General features: G+C 40.2%; 1 protein-coding gene across 3 annotated transcripts in view; it reads right to left on the reverse strand.

Annotated features, from left to right (window-relative positions):
• CPNE4 (copine 4) overlaps positions 1–25,220 on the reverse strand; it is a 195,713-nt gene that overhangs the window by 154,186 nt on the left and 16,307 nt on the right. For 2 of the 3 annotated variants that reach the window (XM_072328609.1, XM_072328607.1), the window contains exon 2: positions 3,666–3,853. The exons of the other annotated variant lie outside the window; for it this stretch is intronic. In XM_072328609.1, coding sequence (XP_072184710.1) covers positions 3,666–3,845 — 180 coding nt within the window. In that variant the 5' untranslated portion in view covers positions 3,846–3,853. The remainder of the gene's footprint in view (positions 1–3,665; positions 3,854–25,220) is intronic. 3 annotated transcript variants of the gene reach the window in all.

Consider the following 25,220-nt stretch of genomic DNA (forward strand, 5'->3'; position numbering starts at 1 on the left):
TAAAATAAAATAAAATAAAATAAAATAAAATAAAATCGAGCTGATCCTTCAAATCAAATTTTAGAAACACCAAAATGAAAAATAAACTCACTGAGTTTCACTGAATTTGTGACTTCAATCAATTCACATGAAAAAAAAAAAAATAATAATAAAAATAAATCCATAGGTAGACAAACCTATCTGTCCAAAAAAGGCATCCCCATTCTACCAATGTGATTTTCAGCAACTGCATGCTGTCTTCAGTGCTGTTTTATTTCCTCTCTACTTCAAGTGTTATAAGAAACTCCGAGAAAAAAAAGCAAGAATGCCTGCTGGCTGTTCAAATACACAAGACAGCAGCAGATCTCCTAAGCCCCACTGCTGAATGGTCTAGGAACACAGCTACTGGAAGCCCTGCCTGATTTCCAGACATGGCTGTTGTCCAGAGCTGCTCTTCTCTTTTTGTAGTTACAGACGACACTTTCCACCCACATGCATCAAGTTGCATTATACCTCCTGATCTCATTTAAGTCTCATATGACCAGACACAGCTCAGAAATGTCTATGATTTTCAGTGCTTGCCAGATTAAGATGATAACCCATGAACCAGGCCAAGTTACTTTCTCAGGAATAATAATTTAGTGAGAATTTCAGTGCTAGCACATCTTGGATGACGACTGCAGTACTATATGCAATTAACACTTATTTAAAACACATTCACACAGCAGGTGGGTACCATAATGATTTGAGGAGAAGAGTTTACCATCATACACTTTTGCCTGACTCCAGTACCCCATCCAGTTATTCTCCATCCTGAAGTTCAGTGCAGTAATTAAATTCAAATTAATATTGGAAAACAGCCATCAAATGACTCTCCTAAGCAAACACTTAAAAAGACAAAAACAAAAAAAGTAGTATTTGGTCATTCTGGAAATATACCTGCCTAGAACTAAGGTTCAGGAGAGCCAAAATTCAGCCCTGGACCACCAAATTGTCTTTATATACAGATATATAACCTTATATACAGTATATACAGATAGTGTAACATTAAATTCTGACATATCATCTCAGACTAAAAATGCAAAAGTTATGCTAGGGAAAGAGTAGATTGACAATTTTTCAGTGAGATGTGATACATTATTTCAGTCCTTCACTGGAGGAGACAGTGCTTTCCAGACAATATGAATATGCAAGCCCAGAGATATGCATGGAGGGAGATACGTGAATGGTGTGTGCATGCATGTTCGTGTTAATCTGTAGGGAAGTATCTACCAGACAGCAAGCACATCTGTGCCAGAACTGAGGACGACACTGAGACTGCCTTGAGTACCTGTGTCCTGCATGTGTTCCTAGTGGTTTCACAGCTACAGAGAAGACAGAAAACCAACCATGTTTAAATCTCTAACCATATATAAATATACACACAGATGCCCCAACAGTACAGATATTTTGATTTTATACTTAAATGTCTGGGAGGCACAATTTACACAGCCACATAATGCACATATGTTAGAACTCAACCAAAAAGCCCTCTCCCCCTTACATGTACAGGTAGCCGTGTTTTATCCAAATTTTTCCAGACACTGATTCTTCACTTTCAAAAAGCCTATTCTATCCTATACACAATCTGCATAGGTAGAGTGAACACAACACTTTCTAGCAACTGTAATTGCACAGACAGTGCAATCTCAACAGCTAAAGCCCACCAGCTTCAGCCGCCACTGGTCCATCTCAGGATGTGACCTGCCCATACTCTTCCAAAGCACCTATTTGCAAGAGAACAACCAGGGAAACCACAACCTGTATTTCAAACATCTTCAACCCAGCTGCTTCCTGTGCAGAAATCTTCAACATAGCCATAATACGTGGTCAGTGTGCACATTTCAGTAACACTGGATTTTGCTGCAACCTGCTCGAAGACATCCAACCTACAAGGACTTTCAGCAATTTGGAAATTTAGGACTTCTTCATGAAGTCTTCAAACCCACAGATAGAAAAGTCTTAAGTTCCAATCCTTTTTTGTATTGTCATTCAGTAATTTCTATGCTGAATAGATTAATTGTTTAATAGTAACTAGATTATTTATTTATTTATTTTAATTACTAGCCAGCCTATAGTCTGAGATCTTGCTGGCTCACTGATTGACATCAGCAGGAGATTCTTCCAGCCAAATTATGTCTTCAGCTATACCTGAGTGACTCTGCTCAATTTAACTCAGCAATTGGAACTTAATTAAAAACTTTGTTGAGAATGTGGGGGCCAGAATAGGAAATGGCTCATCACATCAGAGCTGTATTAGCTCTGCAGCACCAATAGGAACGTGAACTAATAAAAACTTTTTGTTCATACTAAAATGAATATCCTGGACTTTCATTAGACAGTAGGAGCAACTGCCATAAGATGAGAGTCATATCAGTGAGCAGATCGGTTCAGTGAGTTTCTCCATTCAGACAATCACTTTTCAAATTAAAACCTGCATTAAATAAAAACGATCTCAATTAGAACATAAGAATATGTTATTTAAACCTACTTACTCTGCGTATAACTGGCCACAGACAACTGTGTGAAATGTACTCAGATTTATTCAGAAAACTGAAATGGCCCAAAAGGGCTGGATCTGTTCTTGCGAAGCACATGTATTCATTTAGTCTGACCTTTAATCCAAACACAGTCAATTACTCTGACTTCAACAATAACATACAGCATAGCTAAATGCTCCTTGCTGCATGGTTAGCTAGAATGCCTTTCTTTTTTTGCTAGTACATCACCTTACGTTTCAATTACATGAAGATACTGGTTTTGAAGCACAGGGATAATTATTTTTACTTACAGAGTGATTTTCTACAATAAACCTATCCAATGCATCCAGAACACAAAGCTAATAAAAGAGCAAACCTACAATTAAAAAAAATTAAAAAAAAAAATAATAAAAAATCCAAAATTCCCTCTCCTAATGCTGACCCTGCAAAGGAAAGACTTCAAACATCCACAGAGCAAAACTATGCTGTTGAAATAACCAGAACAGGTTCGTTTAAAATCTAACACTTCGTTTAACGTTCTTCATTAACAATAGGTATGTTTCTACGACGTCGTTTCTATTTACTATTCAAATGGTTTTTAGGATTAAAATCCTACTTCATGTTATTTTTTTTCTAATCATATGTGCAATCTGAAATACAGTGAAAACTGGTGAATTAGCTCATATCTCTAACTTCAACTGCAGACCCAGCGTCAACACTCAAAATTTGCCAATCAAACTACTATCACTGAATTCCTTGCCAACTAATATTAAACACTCCTCTCTTCCACAGCACTTTACTTCTTAAGATTGGAAAGCATTTTATAATGGTCACTACCATTATCTCTGCTATTATATAGCTTCTATGAAACAAGAGTGCCTAGAGGGAAAAGTTTTATGATGTCTTATTCTTTAATCATCTTCATTTTTAATACAGACTCCAAAGAGAAGTTCAAAGTATCATTAAGAATCTGATTCAAAGAGTGTTGGAGTTAATGGAAAATCTCCCTTCTATCTTACAAAATTTTGCCACAGGGTTCCAACTGCTTCTCCTCTCTATTAGTCTTGATACATGAATTTTGTCTTGGTTCAGAAAAAAAAAAAAAAAAAAAGCATCCAAAAAATCCTTTTATTTTATTTATTTTTTTAAACTGTATTAAACACTCACCTCAAACCACTGACCATGTGACTGCATTTTAAGGATGACACAAGGGTCTGGTTTTGAGAGGGCATCCCTGTCTGATATGCCTTTGCATGCAACCCGCAGCTCCACTTTTGTCAGGCATGGGCTGTTAAAGATTCCCAGGGTATTAGCTGCTGATTCATAGATGTTGCTCATTTTCTTCATTCCTTTTCCTGTAAGGAGAGAAAAGGTCCATTAAGAACACTGCAGGCACGTACAACCCTTTTGTCCATGCAGAAGTCAGCAGATGCTCTGCTAGTCTATATGAGAGCATATCATTGTGAACAAGATCCTGAGCAAAATGGGAAGGGGGGGGGGGGGGGAATCTATGGAAGAAAGGCACAAATCATCCTTTATGTTTCAAAATAAGCTAAATCCATAGTGAAACTTTCCAGCATGACCCTGAACTTCACAGGGTGAACTGTGACCTCGGCTTACAGCTCTGTTCCTGCTCTCAGTGCCACGTTTCCTCAGGCAAACGGGCAGACATGGAGGTAATTCTGAATTTCTCCTGAGAATGCCTCATTCCAAGGCTTAATTAAATTTGCTCAGCACTCCTGCAATCTGTTTCTATTCCTCCATACTCCATCTAAAAAGCACACACTTCACCTTACACGAACTTTGTGTAAATCCATTTGAAGGCCCCCTTCATATTGACTTTAATTTCCAAGATACATTTTACTCTTTATTTCTGCACTTACTGCTGACCAGTACTTCCTCCCGTTCTTGAGCAAGGAGTCAGGATTGATGGCCCATGCAGTAGGGCAGGGTATTTATGCTGGCAAATCTTGTTGCTATACACTGTCTGTTCCTTTGGGTCAGGAACCTCTATTAATGTGAACACAAAAGGCTGAAGTAGCGGCAACCTGTGACCATTATTCCTTTACAAATGCCAGCAGCACCACAAATCTTGCAGTTGGAGCTTTTGCTCAAACAGGAGCGCTGAAGAAAAAAAATAAGCAATTGTAACACAACAAGAACTTACTACGCAATTGTTTTTTTCCATCAACAAGGAATACAGGAACACTTTAATTTACTCACTTGTTTCTGAACTTCCCAATCTGACCCCTATAAAGCTCCTAACACAAGGCTTAGTGCCTCAATACACCTGTCCTCCATTCATAAGAGCAGCAAAAAAATCTAAGTCACCTTTCCAGAGGGCAAATCTGTGATATCCATTTTCCCCATGAATTATGATAGTAAAATTGGAACAGCGTTTCTAAATTCAGAGTAAGCAGACTTGGCAATATAGCGTGGAGATCTAGGAAATGCAAATAAACTTCATGAATTCAAGTCTGAACGATGAGACAGCTGATCTGTTCTCCTTGCAGATAAGAGAAAGGTACATTAACAGTGAACAGTTTTTCAAACCTGTTCATATCTACCCAGACCTTACCATACAGACACAGCCTGTTGTGAATTCCACCCCACCCCCAACACACACTTGTTGGTTCAGCCTGTTTTAAAGTCAAGTGGATGGTCTCCAACCACCCTATTCAGCTCAAGACATACAGGTGAATTTCTTTAAAGTAAAACTGGCTTTTGAAATGTGAGACAGCATCGTGATAGTGCCTGACAGACTAAGATCACACCAGCCCACTTCGGGCCTCCCAGTCACCTACAAATGCTGCCACCTGCTTTGTGTTCCCATGGATTTGCCACCAGGAAATAAAATGCAAACCTATGTGGAAACAGGAACAGCATTAGGCTGCTTTATTAAGCGCAAACAAAATATTCAGCTTCTACACCACATCCTGCACGATGCTTTTACTTCTCATGTATTTTCAGCTAAGGCTCTCGACACCACATGACCAACATCACCAAATTTTCAAGTCTTTTACGGAGTGGAGAACAACAATCTGTGCTGGATCAGTTCTCTTGTTTGATGGCAAGATCACAATCCTAGCCTGGAAGCAATGGCAAGCACATGGGAATTGGGCTGTGGCTTATCAGCACTACTGATAAAATCCTAAATTGAGGAGCAAAGTCCCGCATGCAACAAGGACCTGATATGATACTGCTGCTAAGCATCACAATAAGCGCATGGAAAAAGTGCTGCTGAATGTAATGATAAAACCATGCTTAGGAGACCAGCGTCCTTTTTGCAGGCTTTTTTTTTTTCCTTTTTATTTATTTTTTATTTCAAATAGGAAACAAATTATGACAGTAGTTATTTCAAAAAGCCACTGAAGGATCATATTTAGCTTAAAAAAGCAGAGACAACTGTATATGCATATATATATTGCTAGCAATCATCACAGATCTGCATGTTTTCATTCTGTTTACAATATATTCTTGATATACGATGTCAGAAGTTTGTGTCTCCATCACCTGGGATTATAAAAACCGGTTAGAAGCTGATGTGGAGTTAAAGGATTGTTGTTTAATTATTCATCATACTACAATCCCATCTCCTTCAGAAAGATGCTAACAAGCTCAACAAGCTCATCCCACACATTTACAAGAAATTTTTACATGCTGCCCTTTCCAAATTGAAATCCATTTGAAAATTGGGTTAAATCTGTTTCATTCACATCTTGTATCATTAATGAAATGTCATCTTTTGTGCAGAAATAGGTTGGTGATTTAATTAAAACAGATTACTTCAATGTTAAAGAGAAGGAAAAAGTAGCAGTGAGGAGGAGATACGTATTCTTCTTCCTCCCACAATAATTATACACTGTTTTTTTTGGACTGGTGGTGAAGTATAAAATTACATTTCTTTTTATCACTACGACTATTACTTCAGCTTTTACAAGTTCTAAATTTATCAATGGAAAAGATCAAGCTACAGACTTATTCATTTGTCCCATTGTATTCACTTAATATAATCACCAGTTTGGGCTGTTGCTCTGAAGTCATGTTACCAGGAAGTTGGGAGCCTGGAAAACAGCTTTTGAGCCAACTGAAAGTGGTTAAAAAAAGTACTGTTTTACGTAAACAGACGCAAGTTATATTGCGTAAGAGCTTCCCCCCAACCCCTTTTCAATTAACTACATACAGAAGGAATAAATTATTCCATTTTCTTTGCTACCAACTCTTCCTTTTTCACTTGATTATGAACTTCTTTCAATGTCCATATGGCTTTAATATTCACTGATTAAGAGCTGTATCTGTGAGAGGAAGGTAATAGCATAGCTACAAAAGTAAGCAAACAAAGGGATCTGGTCACAGACTACTGAAGTTTCCAGTTCATTGCTATGTTGCCTTTCATTTCCACTTGAAAACAGAAAAACAACGCATTATTGTATGCTAACCAAATTTCACTCCCACACAGACTAAACAGCCAGTGGTAGAGATTCATGGAAGTCAGCAAGAAAATAATCCAGTAATTTCAAGTAAGCAGCCTTAGCAATATCATTCCCCGAGTGATCTTGCTTTTTCCCTGCATACTTTATCACTGGCGACACATGAAAAATGATCATTAGGCATAGGACGTTTGAGTACTTCAGTGCTGCCTCTTGGGGCCTGACCCAAGCTCACACTAAATACACCTGCTGGCTTCAAACACGCATTCCTCAGGCTTTGAAAATTTTGTGTGCTTCCATGGTACCTTCCATTACAATGCAAGACCAGGTTGCACAAAACAGCGTATCAGCAAGATTTATAGAAAAGGGTGACATTATAATGGGTCTCCGGGTAGAAGAGCTTTTACAAGTTCCCTCTGATTATTTCTATGCTCAACTTCAGCAGAACACAGATTACTGTTCCCTCCAGGGAATGATACCAACTGACATTAGCTATCACTTTTCTCCAAGAAAATTTACATGATTGGGAATTCCCAGTCTCACTGAACTACCATGCTGGCTCCAAGGCTTCCGTAATTGTGAATTCCTTCTTATTTATCTGTGTGGCTGGAGAATAAGCTTTCTTCAAATCAGCAAAGATGAGAGCTCACACTGATCATTAAGCCTTGATTCAGCAAATTGGTTAAATAATATTCCATGTGGTCATCCTGGAACTTGCTAGGAACTCTGGCTTGGCCTAGGGTTGAAGACAGAGCAATACTACAGAAAGGAAATCCGTCTTTATTGTGAATGTTTTATCGTTGATTATAACCAGCAATCAGCCACAGACAGCATTCGTTCCCCTCCATTCGCTCTGTACAGCAATATTATTTTTTTCCACAGTGTGGGGGTTTCTGTAATACATTACCTTTTTTGACTGATCTTACACTGGATTATTTTTCCCCTATGCCTAATCAAAATGTCCTTGTTGCACCAGTGACCGCTGCCTCCTGGCCATTCTCTGTACATCTCCGCAAACTACTCACTATCATTCAGTACTATCTAAAACATGAAAACTCATCTACTTATCTTTGTGCTAAACTCTCAGAGTCCTGGTTATCAGCCACATCTCTCATCACTGTGCAAGATTCAGTATTAAAACCTAATTCTCATCAACATCAGCTACCATATCTATTGCTACAAACGTTTAAATGATCGCAGCTAATACAGACAAAATGCTGGCTGTTAAAATTAATTTGAATATAAATTACTGTATAATGAAAAGCCAATAGGTTAGCTAGACCCTCCACAGGGTAGCTTGTGCAATTAAAAATACTATTTCTTTCTCCCTCCTTTTGATTCTGACTCTTACAACAATTAATTAGTACCAACGTTACAGCTATCAAACTTTGAAAGATCCCTACGCAAAATGGGCAATCATTATAAACTCAGTAAGCAAGAAGTATCTGGAACATCCACTGCAGTGATACTGTGAACAACGAGACAGATCTGATAGTGTAAGTAATTTACTTGGACAGAAGGGGAGAAGGTTCAGAACAACGTGCCAGCGGTGCAAATGGAAATATACACACACTGACAGTTCAAAAGGACTCATTACCATAGAATCAGTTGGTTCAATTATAAAGGATAATGGAAAGTCACAGAAAAGACATTAAGACATCTAACATATGACAGAACAACGTACAGAAGTGTACTGTGCCTATACAAATGATTTCATTTAAAGGAAGGGAAAACCCCACAATACCTGGAGCACTGGGAGATACTCAACTGTGCTCATGCCTGCATGCTCTTCAATAGATCCCAGTGAAGTCAAATTCATGTGGTGTAACACAAAGCATCTATTAGGATCAGCAGCTAAAACGTATGCCATTAAGATTCTTTGATCCTTTTAAAACATAGCTGAAGTCATTTCTTCTAAACGTTTCCACTGTCATCCCACTGTTGTAATACGAAGGAGCAAAGTCATTAACATAAAAGATAGGAGTCTGAAGAGATGAGAGAACAAAATAACTTCTTCGGGAAGTTGGCAGAGAATCAACAAGAGCCAGCTTTATGTAGATTTACTGGATTTGCCTCAGTCGCAAGGTGTTTGCATCGCCCCAAGCAAGGCCAGCTCATGCAAGGCTTCTGTTCGTAAAAATGATGCTTTCTAACACAGTAGAGAGTTTTAACATGGTAACAGAACATGTTCTGTTGGGAACAGCGTGCAAGACAGACTCATCAGCGTCCTGACACACTGCAACTGCTGCTGTCTTTCCCGCAGCGTTGTTTCCTTAATAACACCTGTCCAAATCTTTCATTTAAAACTCAGTACTGCCAAAAAAGGCATTAAGTGGTGCCAGGGTTCCTCTTGATAAGAAAAAAAGTCAGCAAAGTCTCCACGAGCTGAGGATTTATAGGCAGGAGTGAAGAGCATGAAGTCCCAATAAAATTCAGGCTGCCAGGTAATTGATTCATTCGTTAACTGGGTCCGGGGACTATAACCGCTGCAACGGTGACTGAAGCCCAGGTCCGTGTAAGCACAGGGATACTAACCATGATACATAGGGAAATTCTGGAACACGGCATCCAGTTAAAACACCACACCAAAGAGCTGCTTTAAAGCCATCCCAGCACATGGTACAGATTTGAAACTACTCATCTCTAAAAGCTATTCCAGTTTCCTTGGTGTTGCTTGCTTACTGCTTGTACTAAGCGTCGTCTCAAATGAAACATGGGCCAAAAAAAAAACCACACTCACAAAAGTTGTGTCATTCTGAGGATATAAGTTTGCAGTTTTAATATTAGGTGAATTAGGTACCCTAAATTAGGAATGAAACTGAGAACAAAACATTACAGTGTTTTTCCTGAGAGCTCTGAAACCTTGCAGTATAGTTGCTTATTGAGAACCTTACATAACTAAGCTAGACTGATCTTCCATGATACTTCAGAGAAAGATAAATCTGGAAGAAAAATAAAACAACCCCAACCCTGAGGTGCAGCAGTTACAATCCTGCTATCAATCCCAGTGGGCAGCCTTCAGAACCTATTCAAGACAAAACCGAAAAACAAATTTCAAGACAAATTTCAAGACAAATTTCAAGACAAATGAAATTAACCAGTTCTGAACAACATGCAAGATTAACACTGTTAAACTGTTAACACTGTGTTAAACCTTCCATTCTCTTCTGATCATACATAAAATACATTTGAAATGATAATTACTCGCTATCCCTGCTGCAAAAACACATTGACTACGAGCTTCAGGGAACTGCAACAGCAAGTTGTGTTCTGCAGTTAGACTCAATTACACTGAAGTATGTATATAAACACAGCGTTTGGAATAGTTTGTTCATTTACAGATGTAACATATTGCAAACTGCTCATTTTCCTCTACAGATGGCCCTTATGGCTTTTCCTGCAGGATAAAAATGATCCTACAAGAGAAGCAGCTTGCTGCTGCTAATCCAAAATTGGAACATCACGAACAGCAGTGAAGGAGAACTTCCCATTCCCCATTCCATTTCTGCTTTTGCAATGCAGGCAGAAGATACACTCACTACAAGTTGGTTCGGGGATTCTTAGCAGAAAGAAACTAAATTCAGCCACAGAGGAGCATTCCCTGGGCCGTGCTGAGCACAAAACCAAGGCAAAGCTTTAAAGTCAAGTTGCTCTGTCTGTCAGGAGAGGAAAAGAAGAAAGGCAACAACGGATAGTGCTGCAAGGAGTACTGCGCATCACAACTTGGAGTTAGTGGAGTATGCCTTTGATAGAATCGTAGACATGGCGCTGGATGAACCTCAAGTTTAATGAGATATTCCTGGTTTGACACTCCAAACCTGTAAAGCCAATAATTCTCTTCCCTGCTCACCTTCAACTGCTTTATTGAAATTCATCTGCCACTGGAGATTATGTGATGGTAGGAAATTTCATTCATCAGTCCTCAGTTCTTCATAACATTCTTCTGTACCAAATACAATAGGGAAAATGAGGCAAGAGGATCCAATACTAATAAAGCCCTGCTCTGGGCTCTGCTCTATCATTGAAGGCCATGCTTGATGAGCACTGCATTTAAGGAGGTTTTTTTCTGTGTCAAAACAAAGTGTCTTGAAAAGAGAAAACACACGCAATTTATGATCTGCAGATGGTTTTCTATTATGCTAACAGAGCAATAAGAAGCCTCAGAGAACACAAGTTTAGTTCAAAAGTGAATATTATTCTTCCTACATATGCTTAATTTTAATTAAATTCCTATAAATGCTTAAATTTTGCTAAAATGATTTTACTTCCCACACTGGACACGAATTTCACTGAATTCTTTACTCTTACAATCAATTGATGGTAAACAAATATTTTGCAGTGAAAACATTCTCAGAAACTAGGAGCAGAACATGACATGAGCACGAATACTACGTTATAAGACAAAATACAAAACCTAGAGTTTTCTATACAGGAAGCACAACTATGATTGCTCTCCAAACAGAACCAAATAAAACACTCTGTTTATTGTAAGACAGACGCAAAGCATCAAGGAGATTACATAGATGAGGAATAGCAAAGCAAGGTCACCATGATATACAGTAGTCTATTTTCAAATAGTGGTGGAAGACTTCAGAAGAGGAGCCTACATGCAGAATGGGAACTGACTTCTCATGCAGGTAGACATTGACAGGACAAGGGGGACTGGAATTATGTTAGGAAGAAATTCTTCACTCAGAGGGCGGTGAGGCCCTGGCACAGCTGCCCACAGAAGCTGTGGTGCCCCATCCCTGGAAGTATTCAAAGCCAGGTTGGATGGGACCCTTGGCAGCCTGTTCTAGTAGTTGGCAACCCTGCCCATGGCAGGAGTTGGAACTAGATGATCTTTGAGGTCCCTTCCAACCCAGCCATTCTGTGATTTATATGACAATATTTGGCTAAGGATATATTGTAGCAGCGCAAGTGAAGCACAGGGGAAAGAAAACAAGCATTTTACTTTAATGTAGCTCAGGTAAATGTCCTAATTTCTGGTTCGTTTGAAACACCATAAATAAATATATAAAAATTGAAGTTAAATAAGCCTAAGTAAGATTGCTGGCAGAATTTCAGTCAAAAAAGTAATGCATAGAGTTCGGGTAAAAATATGAATGTGAAGCCAAACTGCAACATCTGGTTGTGGCTGTCATTCTTGGCCTCATCACCAAGAGACAAATATCAAAACAAGCCTGCACAGATTCCTGATGTTCAGGCAGTGACTGACATTTCCAAAGAGCACAGAAGAGCAGGAACCCATGCAGGAGCCACAGCAGATATCCCACAAAGCCAAAAAGCTGGTGCTAACAAAACTGGGTTCCAAGCAGCCACAAGAGCTGCCAAGAATTAAAGAAAACAAAGTTGGGAACACTGTCATTTGATCATTCTTCAGAGCATAAAAGAGTCTATACCCTAGCCTAGTATTTATATCTAGATTTTAAGGACAGACATCATACTCTATACATACACATTTTTAGAATTAAAATGTGCACCATGACAGTAACTAAAGCAACAAGTGATAGCAACAGGTGATACCAAGATTATTCCTTGAATACTCCAAATACACAAGGTATCTAAGATGGCCACTATGTTAATTCACGTCTTATCCCTGATCTGCTTTATCTAGTCCAATAGGTCCAACAGTTAGAGATTTTCTCCATAACTTTTTTTTTTTTAAATGGCATAATCATGATTTCATATGAGTACTATAAGCACTTTATTTTCTTCTATACGGCCTGCAGTCCCCACAGATAGAAGTGCTCGGAGGGGAGAACAAACACACAAACAAATGGAAACTATGAGAACATGGCGCACAATAAATGCACATCCTCACAATATCAAAGGTATGATCTCAGTGACAGATCTGTAAATGCTTCTTCATACAGATGGGCATAATCAAATCTGGCCCTAGGTGCCTATAGAAAAGATTCACTAAGAATCCCTAAAACATTCTGAAAATATATGCCCTTTTCAGAGCTTCTTGACATTTCAGTCACAAGCACTGCTTGCCAATTACAAACATTATAGCAATTCAGATCTGCTCTGGTGAATGATGTACAACAGTCTTTATGCCAAGGAGCCTAGATTCAGATTTTACCCGTAAATTCTGCCCTCTGCAAAAATTGTGTCAGACAATAACAGGTGCTTGAATGCTGTTGCACTAAGCCTGTAACGAAACTGAATACACAGTCACACCATTTAATGTCCTAAATTGCTCTGAGTCTGGAGTAAGTACATCACTGAAGACTGAGCTGGAATATTAAGTTACAGTAATACATCAAAGCAAGATGTTAATTTGCTGATATGTAACATGAAAATGGTTCCTATATTTCACTGAAGAGCTCAAGTGATTCACTTGTGTAATATGTTATTAAATGAAGCACATAAAGAGAGACATCTTAAACATTCACTTAATTGAAGGTAGAAAGGACAAAGATTTAATACTACTGGAGGAAAATTCCAACTGCTTTTACAAGGTTCTCAGCACAAGACAGAAAGCCTAGCACAAAAGTACATTTCCTAGCTGAGTTACCCTTCTTTCAGGATCTTAATTTTCCCCTATTCAGGAACCGGAGCATTTTGCAACACATTAAGAAACAAGGTTGAGTCAAATGATGACAGCAGCATTTCTTACTTAGCCACTTCTTCAAATATGGACTTTGAGCTTGCTTTTTCCATACCCCTTCTTCTTCAGTTTCTGAGAAGCTATGTTCTTTCCATCTATTATAAGTATTTTACTACCATCTTTTCCACTTCTTGCTTTTGTCATGATTACACTTCCAAGTAAGACAGTTCTAAGAAAAAAATCGGAGCAGCTTCAGTATAACTACGTCATGTTCAACAGTGCTGCCCCAAAGGAGCTTTTAGAATTCCTCAACCACTGACACGACACTGTATTGCTGAAGGCAAATTGCAGTACATCTTCAATATAGGTAATGGAGGCAAACCGTCTCTCAGAAGTAATTTACGTCTCTTCTCCAACCCTCAGATCAAAGCAGATCAAGTCGTCAGAGTAGGCGGCTCAAGGCCTTGCCCAGGTGATCTGTGAGTATCTCCAAGAAAAATCTGACTCTATCTTCACTGTGCTCTCCTATAAATCAACTGATGGCAGCACTAAGACCACCTCCCCTTAAATATTTCTCTTAACACAGTATAAAGCTTATGTTCAGATCCAACCAAGACTCCCTGCAACTCCTTTCCACCTCTACTCTGTTCTTGTGTAGTCCTATCTAAAGTACTTCGTCCAGGTCTGGGGCCCCCAGCACAAGACATATGTGGAGCTGCTGGAGCATGGCTGGAGCGCCATGAAGATGATCGGGGGCTGGAGAACCTCTTCTACAGAGAAAGGCTGAAGAAGTTGCACCTGTACAGCTTGGAAAAGTCTCTGGGGAGACCTCACTGCAGCCTTCCAGTACTCAAAGTGAGCCTATAAACAGGAAAGGAAGTGACTTATTGGAAGATTTGACAGTGATAGAACAAGGCAAAATGGTCTTAAGCTAAGAGAGAGGAAATTTAGGTTAGGTGCTAGTGTGAAATTCTTTACTCAGAGGGTAGCATGGCCATGGCACAGGCTGCCCAGTAGAAGCTGTAGTGCACCATCTCAGGAGGCACTCAAAACCAAGCTGGATGAGGCCCTAGGCAGCCTGGTCTGGTGGGTGGCAGCCCTGCCCACAGCAAGGGGTTGGCACTGGGTGGGCTTTAAAGTCCCTTCCAACCCAAACCATTCCCTCATTCTATGGCTCATAGTCTGATTTAGCTGGTATGTTTCAAAAGAAGGTCTGGTTAACTCTATATATAGCAATTTGGGACAAAGAAGTAAAGATCACTGCCATTTTCTGCATGTTAAGACAAGAAGCCAAGTTTTAGAAGACTATAATTACCTAAAACAAACTATATATCTGCTGCACACAAACAGCTGCATCCGTAAGTGGCTTTACAGGAAGCCTTTTGCAATATATGACAACTTCAGCTGGTCAAACCCTACAAACAAAACTGAAGGCTCGTGAACATCTCATTTACACACTGCCTACAGAGTAACTATTAATAGAGACAAACATCTTTTCTAGGGGTGAAGCACTTCACATGCATTCCTACAAGGGACACACAAGAAAGGAAAAACAAATTACGTTGAGTTTAGTCTGGGCTGATATAATGCTATTTCTGAGGAGAAAGTTGGATTAGTAGTGATGATAAGGAAGGCTTTAAAACCTCATCCATTACTCCTTGGTATTTTTGAACTCCTGAATAACTCCTTTGAGTCAGCGAACACATTTGAACTCAGATGTGTTATCTAGAGATTTCCCCCCCGCTCAGAATTTTGCTCTAAAAAACATTACTCTGAGAAATATTTAAAACTGCTTTCATTTTCCAATTGCTCGAAATGAATTATCATTTCCCTATGCATCATTTTAAAATTAAAACCTTAATTTAACTTGCTGTGCAGTTTTAAAGGTATTAATCTTCCTTGTTTCTTCGGCTTATCTATCTGCTGTCCTTTACATGAGCATTTCTTATTGCAGTGAAACTGCACTTTGCTAGAAAAATTGCTGCGTTAAGCTTTTGCCTCATGCGTAAAATGAAAACACTTCAAATTTGCCCATTACACAGAATTGTTTAGGAGAAGTCTGGAAACAAACAGATTGATGCGGGCTCTAATAAAGCCTCTTACTTCCGTTAATAATGTCATGGCTTTCTTAATTGCTAAACAGGTTGTAAATTTTTCAGTTTGCTGCAGCCTGTCTCTCTGATAGATGCTAGAATAGCTTTTCCTCTGTAGTAAAAAGCAATAACCAAAAATTCAGCTCAGAGGAGAAGCCATATTTCTTCTAGCTTTATCACCAGTATTCTCATCTTTGATTTCCTATCTTTGAAATCTTTGTCTCATATTCTTCTTAAAACAATAGATTCTAACAGAATCACAGACTGTCCTGGGTTGGAAGTGACCTCAAGGATCGTGAAGTTCCAACCTCCCCATCACAGGCAGGGCCACCAACCTCCACATTTGATACTAGGCCAGGCTGCCCAGGCTTCATCCAACCTGGCTTGAGCACCTTCAGGGAACACCTCCATCCACAACCTCTCTGGGCAGCTGTTCCAGCACCTCACCACTGTATTGGTAAAGAACTTCCCCCTTACATCCAACCTAAATCTTCCCTTCTTCAACTTAAAACCATTTCCCCTTGTTCTGCCATTATCTACCCTTGTAAAGAGTTGACTCCCCTCCTGTTTATAGGCTTCCTTTAGGTACTGAAAGGCTGCAATGAGGTCACGACGCAGCCTTCTTTTCTCCAGGATGAACAAGCCCAGCTCCCTCAGCCTGTCTTCATAAGGGAGGTGCTCCAGCCCTCTGATCATCTTTGCAGCCCTCCTCTGGACCCCCTACAACAGCTCCCAGTAATGAGATAAAAGATCCAAGCCCATAAAACTTAATTTTCCCTATTAAAACTTAACAACTAGTTCTACACTTAGAACTATGTAGAAGGTCACACGCAACTTTCCCACCTACCAAAAAGGAAAATGCTTTGTTAAAAACTCCTTTAAGTTAAAAAATAAATAAATAAATCATATTTCTTGTTACTCTTCATTTGATCTAACAAAGGACGAAAGGACACACGTCTTTTTAATATGAATGCATGAGGACTAAAAAATACCTGGCCAAATATCAGTCCACTTCCCACCCACAACTCAGCCATCTAAATTTTGACTATGAAAAAATAATCACTTTTCAGTGACTGGATTTGCAGTTTGCTTCAGGAAATGCTAGTCCTCCACCTGTAATGACATAAAGGGAAGGAACCTTCAGTATTCCTCCTCAGACACTCACAGGCTCAAACCGTATTGTTTTATTCTGGTGACTTTTTCCATTCAAATTACAAAAGCACAATAGTGAATACAAATAGCAAACAATGTGTAAAGCTGTATTACTTAACTAATAACTGGCAGCTAATTAGCTAACATGAGAACAAAACCACAGGCTTGAGGAACAAGAGAAATCATTGTGATCTAGCCTGGATTAGTCACTTTTCTGAACATATTCTCCCTGGTGCTAAGCTGGCAAGTACTCACCACATCAGCAAGCTCAAGACCTGCTATCAAGAGCCACTGAGCACATCCTCATATTTAGAAGTATAATACATTGTGTTCTGAGAGGCTATTCAAGGTGTAAACTGATTGAAACTACTCTGTGCAGAACAGCAAGCGGCACCTCCAAACACTTCACATCCTCAAATAATAATTTGAAGACCACCTTGTTTCTCACCTTTCCCCTTTCTTCTTGATGAGCTCAGACCTGTCCTGCTTCTATCCTCATCTGGCACTGCTGGAAGCCATTTCTGGTATGCATTTTTACACAGTCCTCGCCTCTCCTCCCAAAACACTGTCTAATCATCAGCTCTCCATTTCATTTTCCTTTTCCTCTCCTCTGCAAGAATACCTCATCATACAAAGCTGTCATCCAAGGTCAAATCACACAGTGACAAATTAATCCCTTAGATAACTAAGTTTGGCCTGATATACTGCTATAACTATCTGAACTGAAGTATTTGGGTAATGCAATTCATGGTGGAAAGGGTATAGAAAATAGGAGCTACATAAATTTTGGTGGTTTGTTGCACTCTAAAACTATCAGCACTCAATATGACTGTCCATTTCCACTGTTGCTCAGATAAGCAAGACTGCAAATGCACACATTACTGCCACACCTGTGACTAGGGGGGGGTCTGTTGGTGACCCAGAGGGAGAAAGCAGCACCTCTGGTTGGCCCTCTCCCTTAACGGTCATGGGGAATCAAAAGAGACATCCATTCTCAAACTACATTTTAAAGGGTAAATATTCTCAGCTGACTGATAAATTCAAGTACTTTCTTCTGCCATAGTACTTGGCCCTTCATGAAGTTTGTGCTTACCTAAACAACTACCTTTGGGATTTCCTACACTTCTCCACCTCAGACCAACAAATTCTTTAGGTACTAATCACTACACTGGCTCCTATCTCACCTGTTTCAAGCAAAAACACAGAGCAAAAAAGCTCACTAACCTACCTGCTGCCTGCACACCTCACAGACAACCCCCACATAATTACCAAGACAGACAACAAGTATTTGAAAAAAAATAAAAAAGATTCTGATCTTTTCAAATAGTAGTTGGTTAAGACTAAACCCTGTTCTTCTTCTTGCCTTAAAGAAAAATATTCCCCCTACTCATGTCTTCAGAGTAAATATTATGAGGCAGCCTTAAGGGTGCAATTGTGACTGGACACTGCTCCTGCAAAATCAGGGATCTGTTCTTTTTCCAGCAGCCAATGTTTTGGCCTGAACACAAAATTTGGGATGCTTCTTTTGCCCTTTACTACCAACATAGTAGTAGTAATTACACTGCTTTCTTCAGTTAGGAAAAAAGCATATGGAACAACCTATCACATATCTTGTGATAATCAAGCCAGACCAACTGCTTCCCTTTCAGAAGGGCAGTGAGGTTTGCTTCTGACCAGTCTCACCTACAGTAAGACTGATCCCTGTCAAAATCCTGACACTCCCAAAGCCAGAAGCATAGATCTGATAAGGGCACTATGACGGTGTTTAGTGGGACAGCTACTGGCGCTGTGGCTACCGCACAGTCAAAGCAAGCAACAACAGTGAAAAGACAGAAAACGACCTGGCTCATTATGAAGATCAATTATGAAGACAGAAAGGTGTTCCTGCCCCTCAGCAACCCGTTAGCAGGATTTCCAGGCATTTAACATGCTGAAGAATTGAGTCCCTCAAGAAGACAAAATCCAGCATTCTCCCCCCCCCCCCCAAAAAAAAATCCACAAAAACAACACAATAAGCAACACTTCTGAAACAGGATACTTATGACTTTGCCTCTGTATTTGCTTTTCTTTGCCAAACTTAGCTGGCCCTTCTGTCCCATCTCCATACTGGGCAGCTTCCCAATCTTTTTTGGCGACAATACAATATCACTCACATTGTCAGCTTAGACAGCAGCTGCATGCTGCTCTAGGATGAGCCGTAACAGGTAAGACTGCAATGGACACACACAGTGTAGCAATAAAGTTCTCTGCCTCGTTCAGCAAGAATACAGATGTGTTCCTGCTGCAGCGGGGGGATTGGACTAGATGATCTTTCAAGGCCCATTCCACTCCTTGATATTCTATGATTGATCGGGATTGCTAAACCAACTCAGTCCAGTAAGCTTCCCTGACCAAAGTCTGCAGCCTGCTCCAAAAAGGGTGATGACCACTACAGCTCCTAATTGCACCAGGCCTGCCTATCCTCCCTCTGCAGCTCCCCTTCAGAGCAGCAAATTATTGAACTTAAATAGCACAGAGAACGCCTGATTTACTAAAAAGCAAAATCCTCTTTCTGTGAGATTTTGGTCATATAAGGTCAAACCAGAAAGAAGAAACACCACTTACCAGTTGGTCACAAACATGCAATAAAAATGGGAATCAACGTTTATTAAATAATGTTGCTTGCTACTTAAATTCAATTAAGCAGCAAATAGATTGAGAACATTACCACCTTCTTCATGGACATTCGGCAGTCACAGGGAGAGTGATTGCAAAAATCCATTACATAAAGTAACCACTCAAAACTATTTGCTCAGTTTAAATCATTTTGCAGCTACGGAGTGGCACTTCCCCAGTGTTTCTGCAGGACTCCAGTGGTTCTCTATGCCTTCTCTCATCTACCAAAGCATTCCGGCAACTCATGTGAGAATAGTATTCCTAGCACAGCTGCTTCACACTGAGCAAATAGATCAGACCATTAACAGTTAAGTCTTCGACATGTACGTGGAAATGGTAATTGTAAGTAATAGGAAAGAATTTCAATAACTGTTTTTCAGTTGGATCAAAATAATTTTGTCTTCTTTCTTTTCGTTAGCATTCCTAGATAGAAAGATACGCAGTACAGCTATGCAGCTTACCAAAATCCCTAAAGCTCTGTCTAGAGATACCCAAAGGCTGAAGTGCTGTGAATCTTCCATCACCATTACACACAGCTTGCACTAGCAAGTACTTCATTCTTTATGTTCCCTTGATTGTAAAAAGAATTGATTTTTCACCTAATCCTAGAGCCTTTAGAACACCGTAAATTGCGTTACTAGATTGGGACATAAATCTTTACAGTTCAGTGTATTTTTCCACCTGAGGAGAGGTATAATAAATTAAATAACGGATAACAACTGAACAGTGAAGCATCCAGATAAATATTTTAAAAACAACTTTATATCATTTAGTGCCTGAAAAAAAAAAAAAAAACAACCATAAAAACAACACAATTGAACCAAATGGGCTTCTAAAAGTGACTGAGCTGCACCAAAGTGGTTGTTCTACATGTCCTTTCAGCAATTAGGTCACTGGAAAAGGAAGAAATTCCAGTCTAAAACTTGCCTGCTCTAAAACCTACTGTCAACATAAAGACACTATTTTCTTCCAAGGGTAGCAGAGTCCCTGTAGCCACATAACTCTGCAACATTTTGTATTTGGCGCAGGAAAGCTACAGAGTATGTCATCTACAAACTCATATGCTCCCAAAATGAGCAATAAAACTGCCACCTGAAATTGCAAAGGCCCTTCTGTTGCAGGAGTGTCACAGGAAAGAGAAAAAAAAAGAGCACACGATCACTTCCTAGGAGTCGTAACTCACATGCTCTAGACGGTTTGGTCAAGTATTTCAAACATACCGTGTTCTGGCATCTCCTGATTTTCAGCTACGTTCCTTTTTAAAAGGGAGAGTTGCATGACATATGTCAAGTTCATTCACAAAGCAAACCATAAGCAGTCAATCCGTTCCAAGAAAGAAATGTCTTATAAACATCAATAAGATGAAGGGTTGTTGTTGTTTTTTTTTTTATTGCACAGATATCCACCATTCAAGCTGAAGTGAAACATGACAGCAGCAGTAGGCTTCCCTCAGATGTAGGCCACAACAAAGTCAAGGCTGTGAGGAAACACAGACTGTGGCAGTCATCTCTGTACGAAGGAGCTTTGCTCACCCACTCGCCATCTTATCACGAGATAACAGATTACCATGTGATTATGGTTACCAGCATGGACATACAGATGCACAAGCGAACCACAGCACAGCTACACATTGTTATTTTGTTCATCCTCCCTGTGCAGTTGTCTACCATTTCTGCCCACCCTGTCTGTTTTGTATTCTTCACTCAGCCTGTATGAAGGTCAGAGATTGAGACTGAGAGAAAGGAGATCTTCATTTAGACGACCACCATTCTTCTACCAAATTTCCTTGCTGCAGCAGCAACTGGCCTGAAGAGTTTCCCCACCCATTTTGGTCCTCCAACCACAGCACTGCTCGGCTTCTTTAGGGGTGAAGGATAGTACTGGTAAATTGATTTTGAAAAATCCTTCCCAGCCTCTTGCTCCCCCAAGGCCCATAGAAGTCTCTCTGCTCAGAAAGCTCCACAGCATCCCCCTAACCAACCCTTTAAGCTTGTACTACTCTAGGCTCAGCTCACTCCTCCTCACCACTCAGGCACTGCATCAACCTCTCCCCAGTCTTATTCCTTCATACAAGTTCCCCAGATCCAATATTGTTGCTTAGCTGCTCTACTCATAAAGAAGCAAAATTGTTCCTGAAATGCTCTCAGCGATACCAGGCAAAGCATTCATGGGTAAACCAATAGTTGTATACAGAAAGAAGAGTCAAACTCACTCAACTGATGAAGGGGATCTCTAGCTATGCAGCACTCATACCCAGAAAGAAGCCTAGGTCCAAGAGATGCTCTCCCTTCAGTGGCTGCCCTTATATAGTATGCCCAGGGTGGTGACCATTTCTGGTTACATAGGGAGCACAGGCGCAAACCATTTGCCTGTGCCCCCTGGGTCAGTTATACCCCCTGACCACGTGCTCAACAACCAGTTTAAGCCATTACCTAACAGTTCTTTGGCATAGAGATGCATATGCAACCTGGACAGCAATCAGAGCTATAAGATATGCTGCCAGGTTATGAAAACAACAGGTTGTGAAAACAACCTGTTTCAGTTCTCTCAACCACAACATAGAAAAGCCAGTTTTGTGTAAAGACCACGGTAATTATTTAAAAAAATACAAAAATGGTGCTTTTTTGGAACTTTACTTGAGGATTGTTTTGTTTCTCCTTTGCATTTCGGAGGTTGTGCATGATACAGAACAGAAATTTCAACATGAAAGTCTGTGAGAGTCCACACGCAGGGAAGACTGGAGTATTTTGTAGTGTGAACTGTTGGATGACCTTAATAACAGCTGGCACAATATTCTTCCCATTAACGTAAAGAGATGCAAAGCAGAGTCTCGGCTGTCTTAGTACTGAAGACAATATAATGTTGTGGTATCTACAAACAAGAAAAGCACTCATTCCAAAGAAAATCCATTAAGCTTTAGGTTACCATCAGATCATGCCTACATTAAGAAGCATTTCTCTCCACTCACCCAACACAGCAGGAAATAACCAACCCCCTCGAGCTTACAAATACTTCCATTCTTTAAAGTGACATTTAAACTAACTTTCAGCATCCATCAAGATGAACTTCTGCTAGCATTGCTGCCTGAAATAATTCCATGTGACTCATCAATTTGCACAGGACACTGTGAAAGACTCTTCACATTCTGAAGAAATTAAGTGCTTAATATAATCCATGTACCTTTTTTGTTGTTGTTTTTAATGATTCATTTATCCATGAGAACATAAGGTTGCAGGTCTAGAGTTATTTATGGACACTGAAATGGAGAAGAGGACAGAAGTCACTTGCCATGTTTATTTTGCTGGGCAAACTCAACTCCTGCATGAAGTGTAAAAGCTACTAACACTAACTCCCTCTTTTTCTCATCCTCCCATGGTTCTAAAAATAAAATCCCAACCAATTAAGCAATCACATCATGGATTTGATACTAATTTGATAGTGGACTGTTCTATGGAAGACGAACTGGTTGCAGACTCAGGTCTAAAGAGTGGTAGCCAATGGCTCAGTGCCTGGATGAAGATCAGTGACAAGTGGTGTCTCCCCAGGAGTCAGTGCTAGGACTGATATTCTCATCAATGGCACTGACGGTAGGGCTTGTGGATGACACCAAGCTGTGAGGTGCAGCTGACGCACCAGAAGGGACAGAATGCCATTGAGAGAGACCTAGACAGGCTTGAGCAGTGGGCCCAAACAAATCTCATGAGGTTCAACAAATCCAAATGCATGGTCTTGCACCCGGGACAAGGAAACCTCCATCACCAATACAAGATGGGAGATGAAAGGACTGAGTGTAGCCCTGCTGAAGAAGACCTGGGAGTACTGACAGATTGCAAGCTGGACATGGGGAACAATGCGCCCTCACAGCCCAAAAAGCCAACTGTATTCTGCATTAAAAAAAGTGTGGGCAGCACAGCAGGGTGAGGGAGGTGATCCTGGCCATTTGCTCTGTGTTGGTGAGGCCTCAACTGCAGTACTGTGTTTAGATGTGGAGTCCTCAGTACAGGAGAGACATGGACCTGTAGAAGCACATCCAGAGAACGGTCACAAAAATGACTCAAGGGATGGAACACCTCTCCTATAAGGACAGGCTGAGAGAACTGGGGCTGTTCAGCCTGAAGAAGGCTCTGAGGTGACCCATTAGCAGCCTTTCATTATCTAAAGAGAAGCTACAGGAAAGAAGGGGACAGGCTCTTTAGCAGGATCTGCTGTGATAGAACAAGCAGAGATCAAGTTTATACAGAGAAGATTTAGGTTAGATATAAGGAAAAAGCATTTTACAGTGAGGGTGGTGAGGCACTGAAACAGTATGTCCAGAGAGGATGCCCTGTCCCTGGAGACTTTCAAGGTTAAGCTGGATCAGGCCCTAGGCAACCTGATCTAGCTGTAGGTGTCTCTGTTCATTGCAGGGGAGTCAGACTAGATGACATTTAAGTGTCCCTTACAACTCCAAGGATTCTATAAGAACACAGCATCACCTAATGGTGGCATTTCCAAAGATTTCTGTCCCAATAACAGGCAGCTCAATGAGTACCTTTCAGCCCAGATCACACACTGAGAAGAACTGAGTGATCAATCAGTGATCAATCCAGTAGGGAACATATGAGATCAAACAGTGGTGATAGAAACTATCTAAGCCTTTCAAGACTGTAGCACAGCTCAATAAAACTTTTTAATGTTATTTGACAGTATGGTTTCTTTACTAAAGCTGAAAGGAACACTTCATCCAAACTGCTGCCATCATGAAGGTTTTTCCCTGGAAATATACTCTCTAATGAGGAACTGGCCAAGAGAACAGACACCTTACTCATTCACAAATACAATGTGAGTTGTAACAAACATGAGTGAGCTGTAATATTAGTTCTCAAAGATATATTGCGTGGTTCTTGGAAGAGATCACAGCAAAAGGAGATTTAAAAGAAAACTGATTTCTTCCCCTTTAGAATTCCATTTCACCCATTACATTCATCAATAAACTTAGCAGGACACTGCCTGACATTTTAAAAAATGTGATCAATTACAAAAAGTCGTGCTGCTTGAGAAAAATTTATCCCACTCTGAAAACATGAATTTAGTGACTCTTCAAGACTCCATTTAAGCATTTAAATCAATCCTGCTATCGACACTGAAATAGCATCCAGATGCTATTTTTTGCTAATAGATCCAGTTGCTCAAGGAGGTTGTGGGTGTCCCATCCCTGGAGGTATTCAAGGCCAGGTTGGATGTGGCTCTGGGCAGCCTGGTCTGGTGGTTCGTGACCCTGCACATAGCAGGGGGCTTGAAACCAGATGATCATTGTAGTCCTTTTCAACCCAGGCCATTCTATGATTCTGTGATGCACCAGATCATTGTGTTAGTCACAGTGAATTAAATCTGCAGGAAAAAAGTAAATATAATTTAATAATTGCCTTGGCCTTATCTGAAGTTTTTTGATGATCGCACTGGAAATTCACTCACGCATGGGTGCACCATCCTTTTACAGTGGTTAAAGAACAAGTGGGATTCTGGGCTCTCGAGTCAGTTTGGGCTGCCAGTCTTCTCACGCACAAATCAATGTGAGCACATTCTCAGATGTTCCAGATCCCCTCCCCAGCAGCTGGGAGTGACTCTCAAGTTCTAGCAGTCAGGGGCTGCATCAACCAAAATGATGAGCAAATACACACAAAGAGAGTAGTGGAAAAGACAGATATCATTTTGAGGAATCACATAACTTTCCCACAGGCTTCCAAAAGGAAAAGGAATTCACATTAGATGATTAAAAGGAAAGATCATTTCCTTTTAATCATGCACTAAGAGCAGAACACGAAGTAATAAATAAATGGCTAGAAGTCCGCAGACC

Source organism: Excalfactoria chinensis, chromosome 2 (assembly GCF_039878825.1).
Source record: "Excalfactoria chinensis isolate bCotChi1 chromosome 2, bCotChi1.hap2, whole genome shotgun sequence".
NCBI lineage: Eukaryota > Metazoa > Chordata > Aves > Galliformes > Phasianidae > Excalfactoria > Excalfactoria chinensis.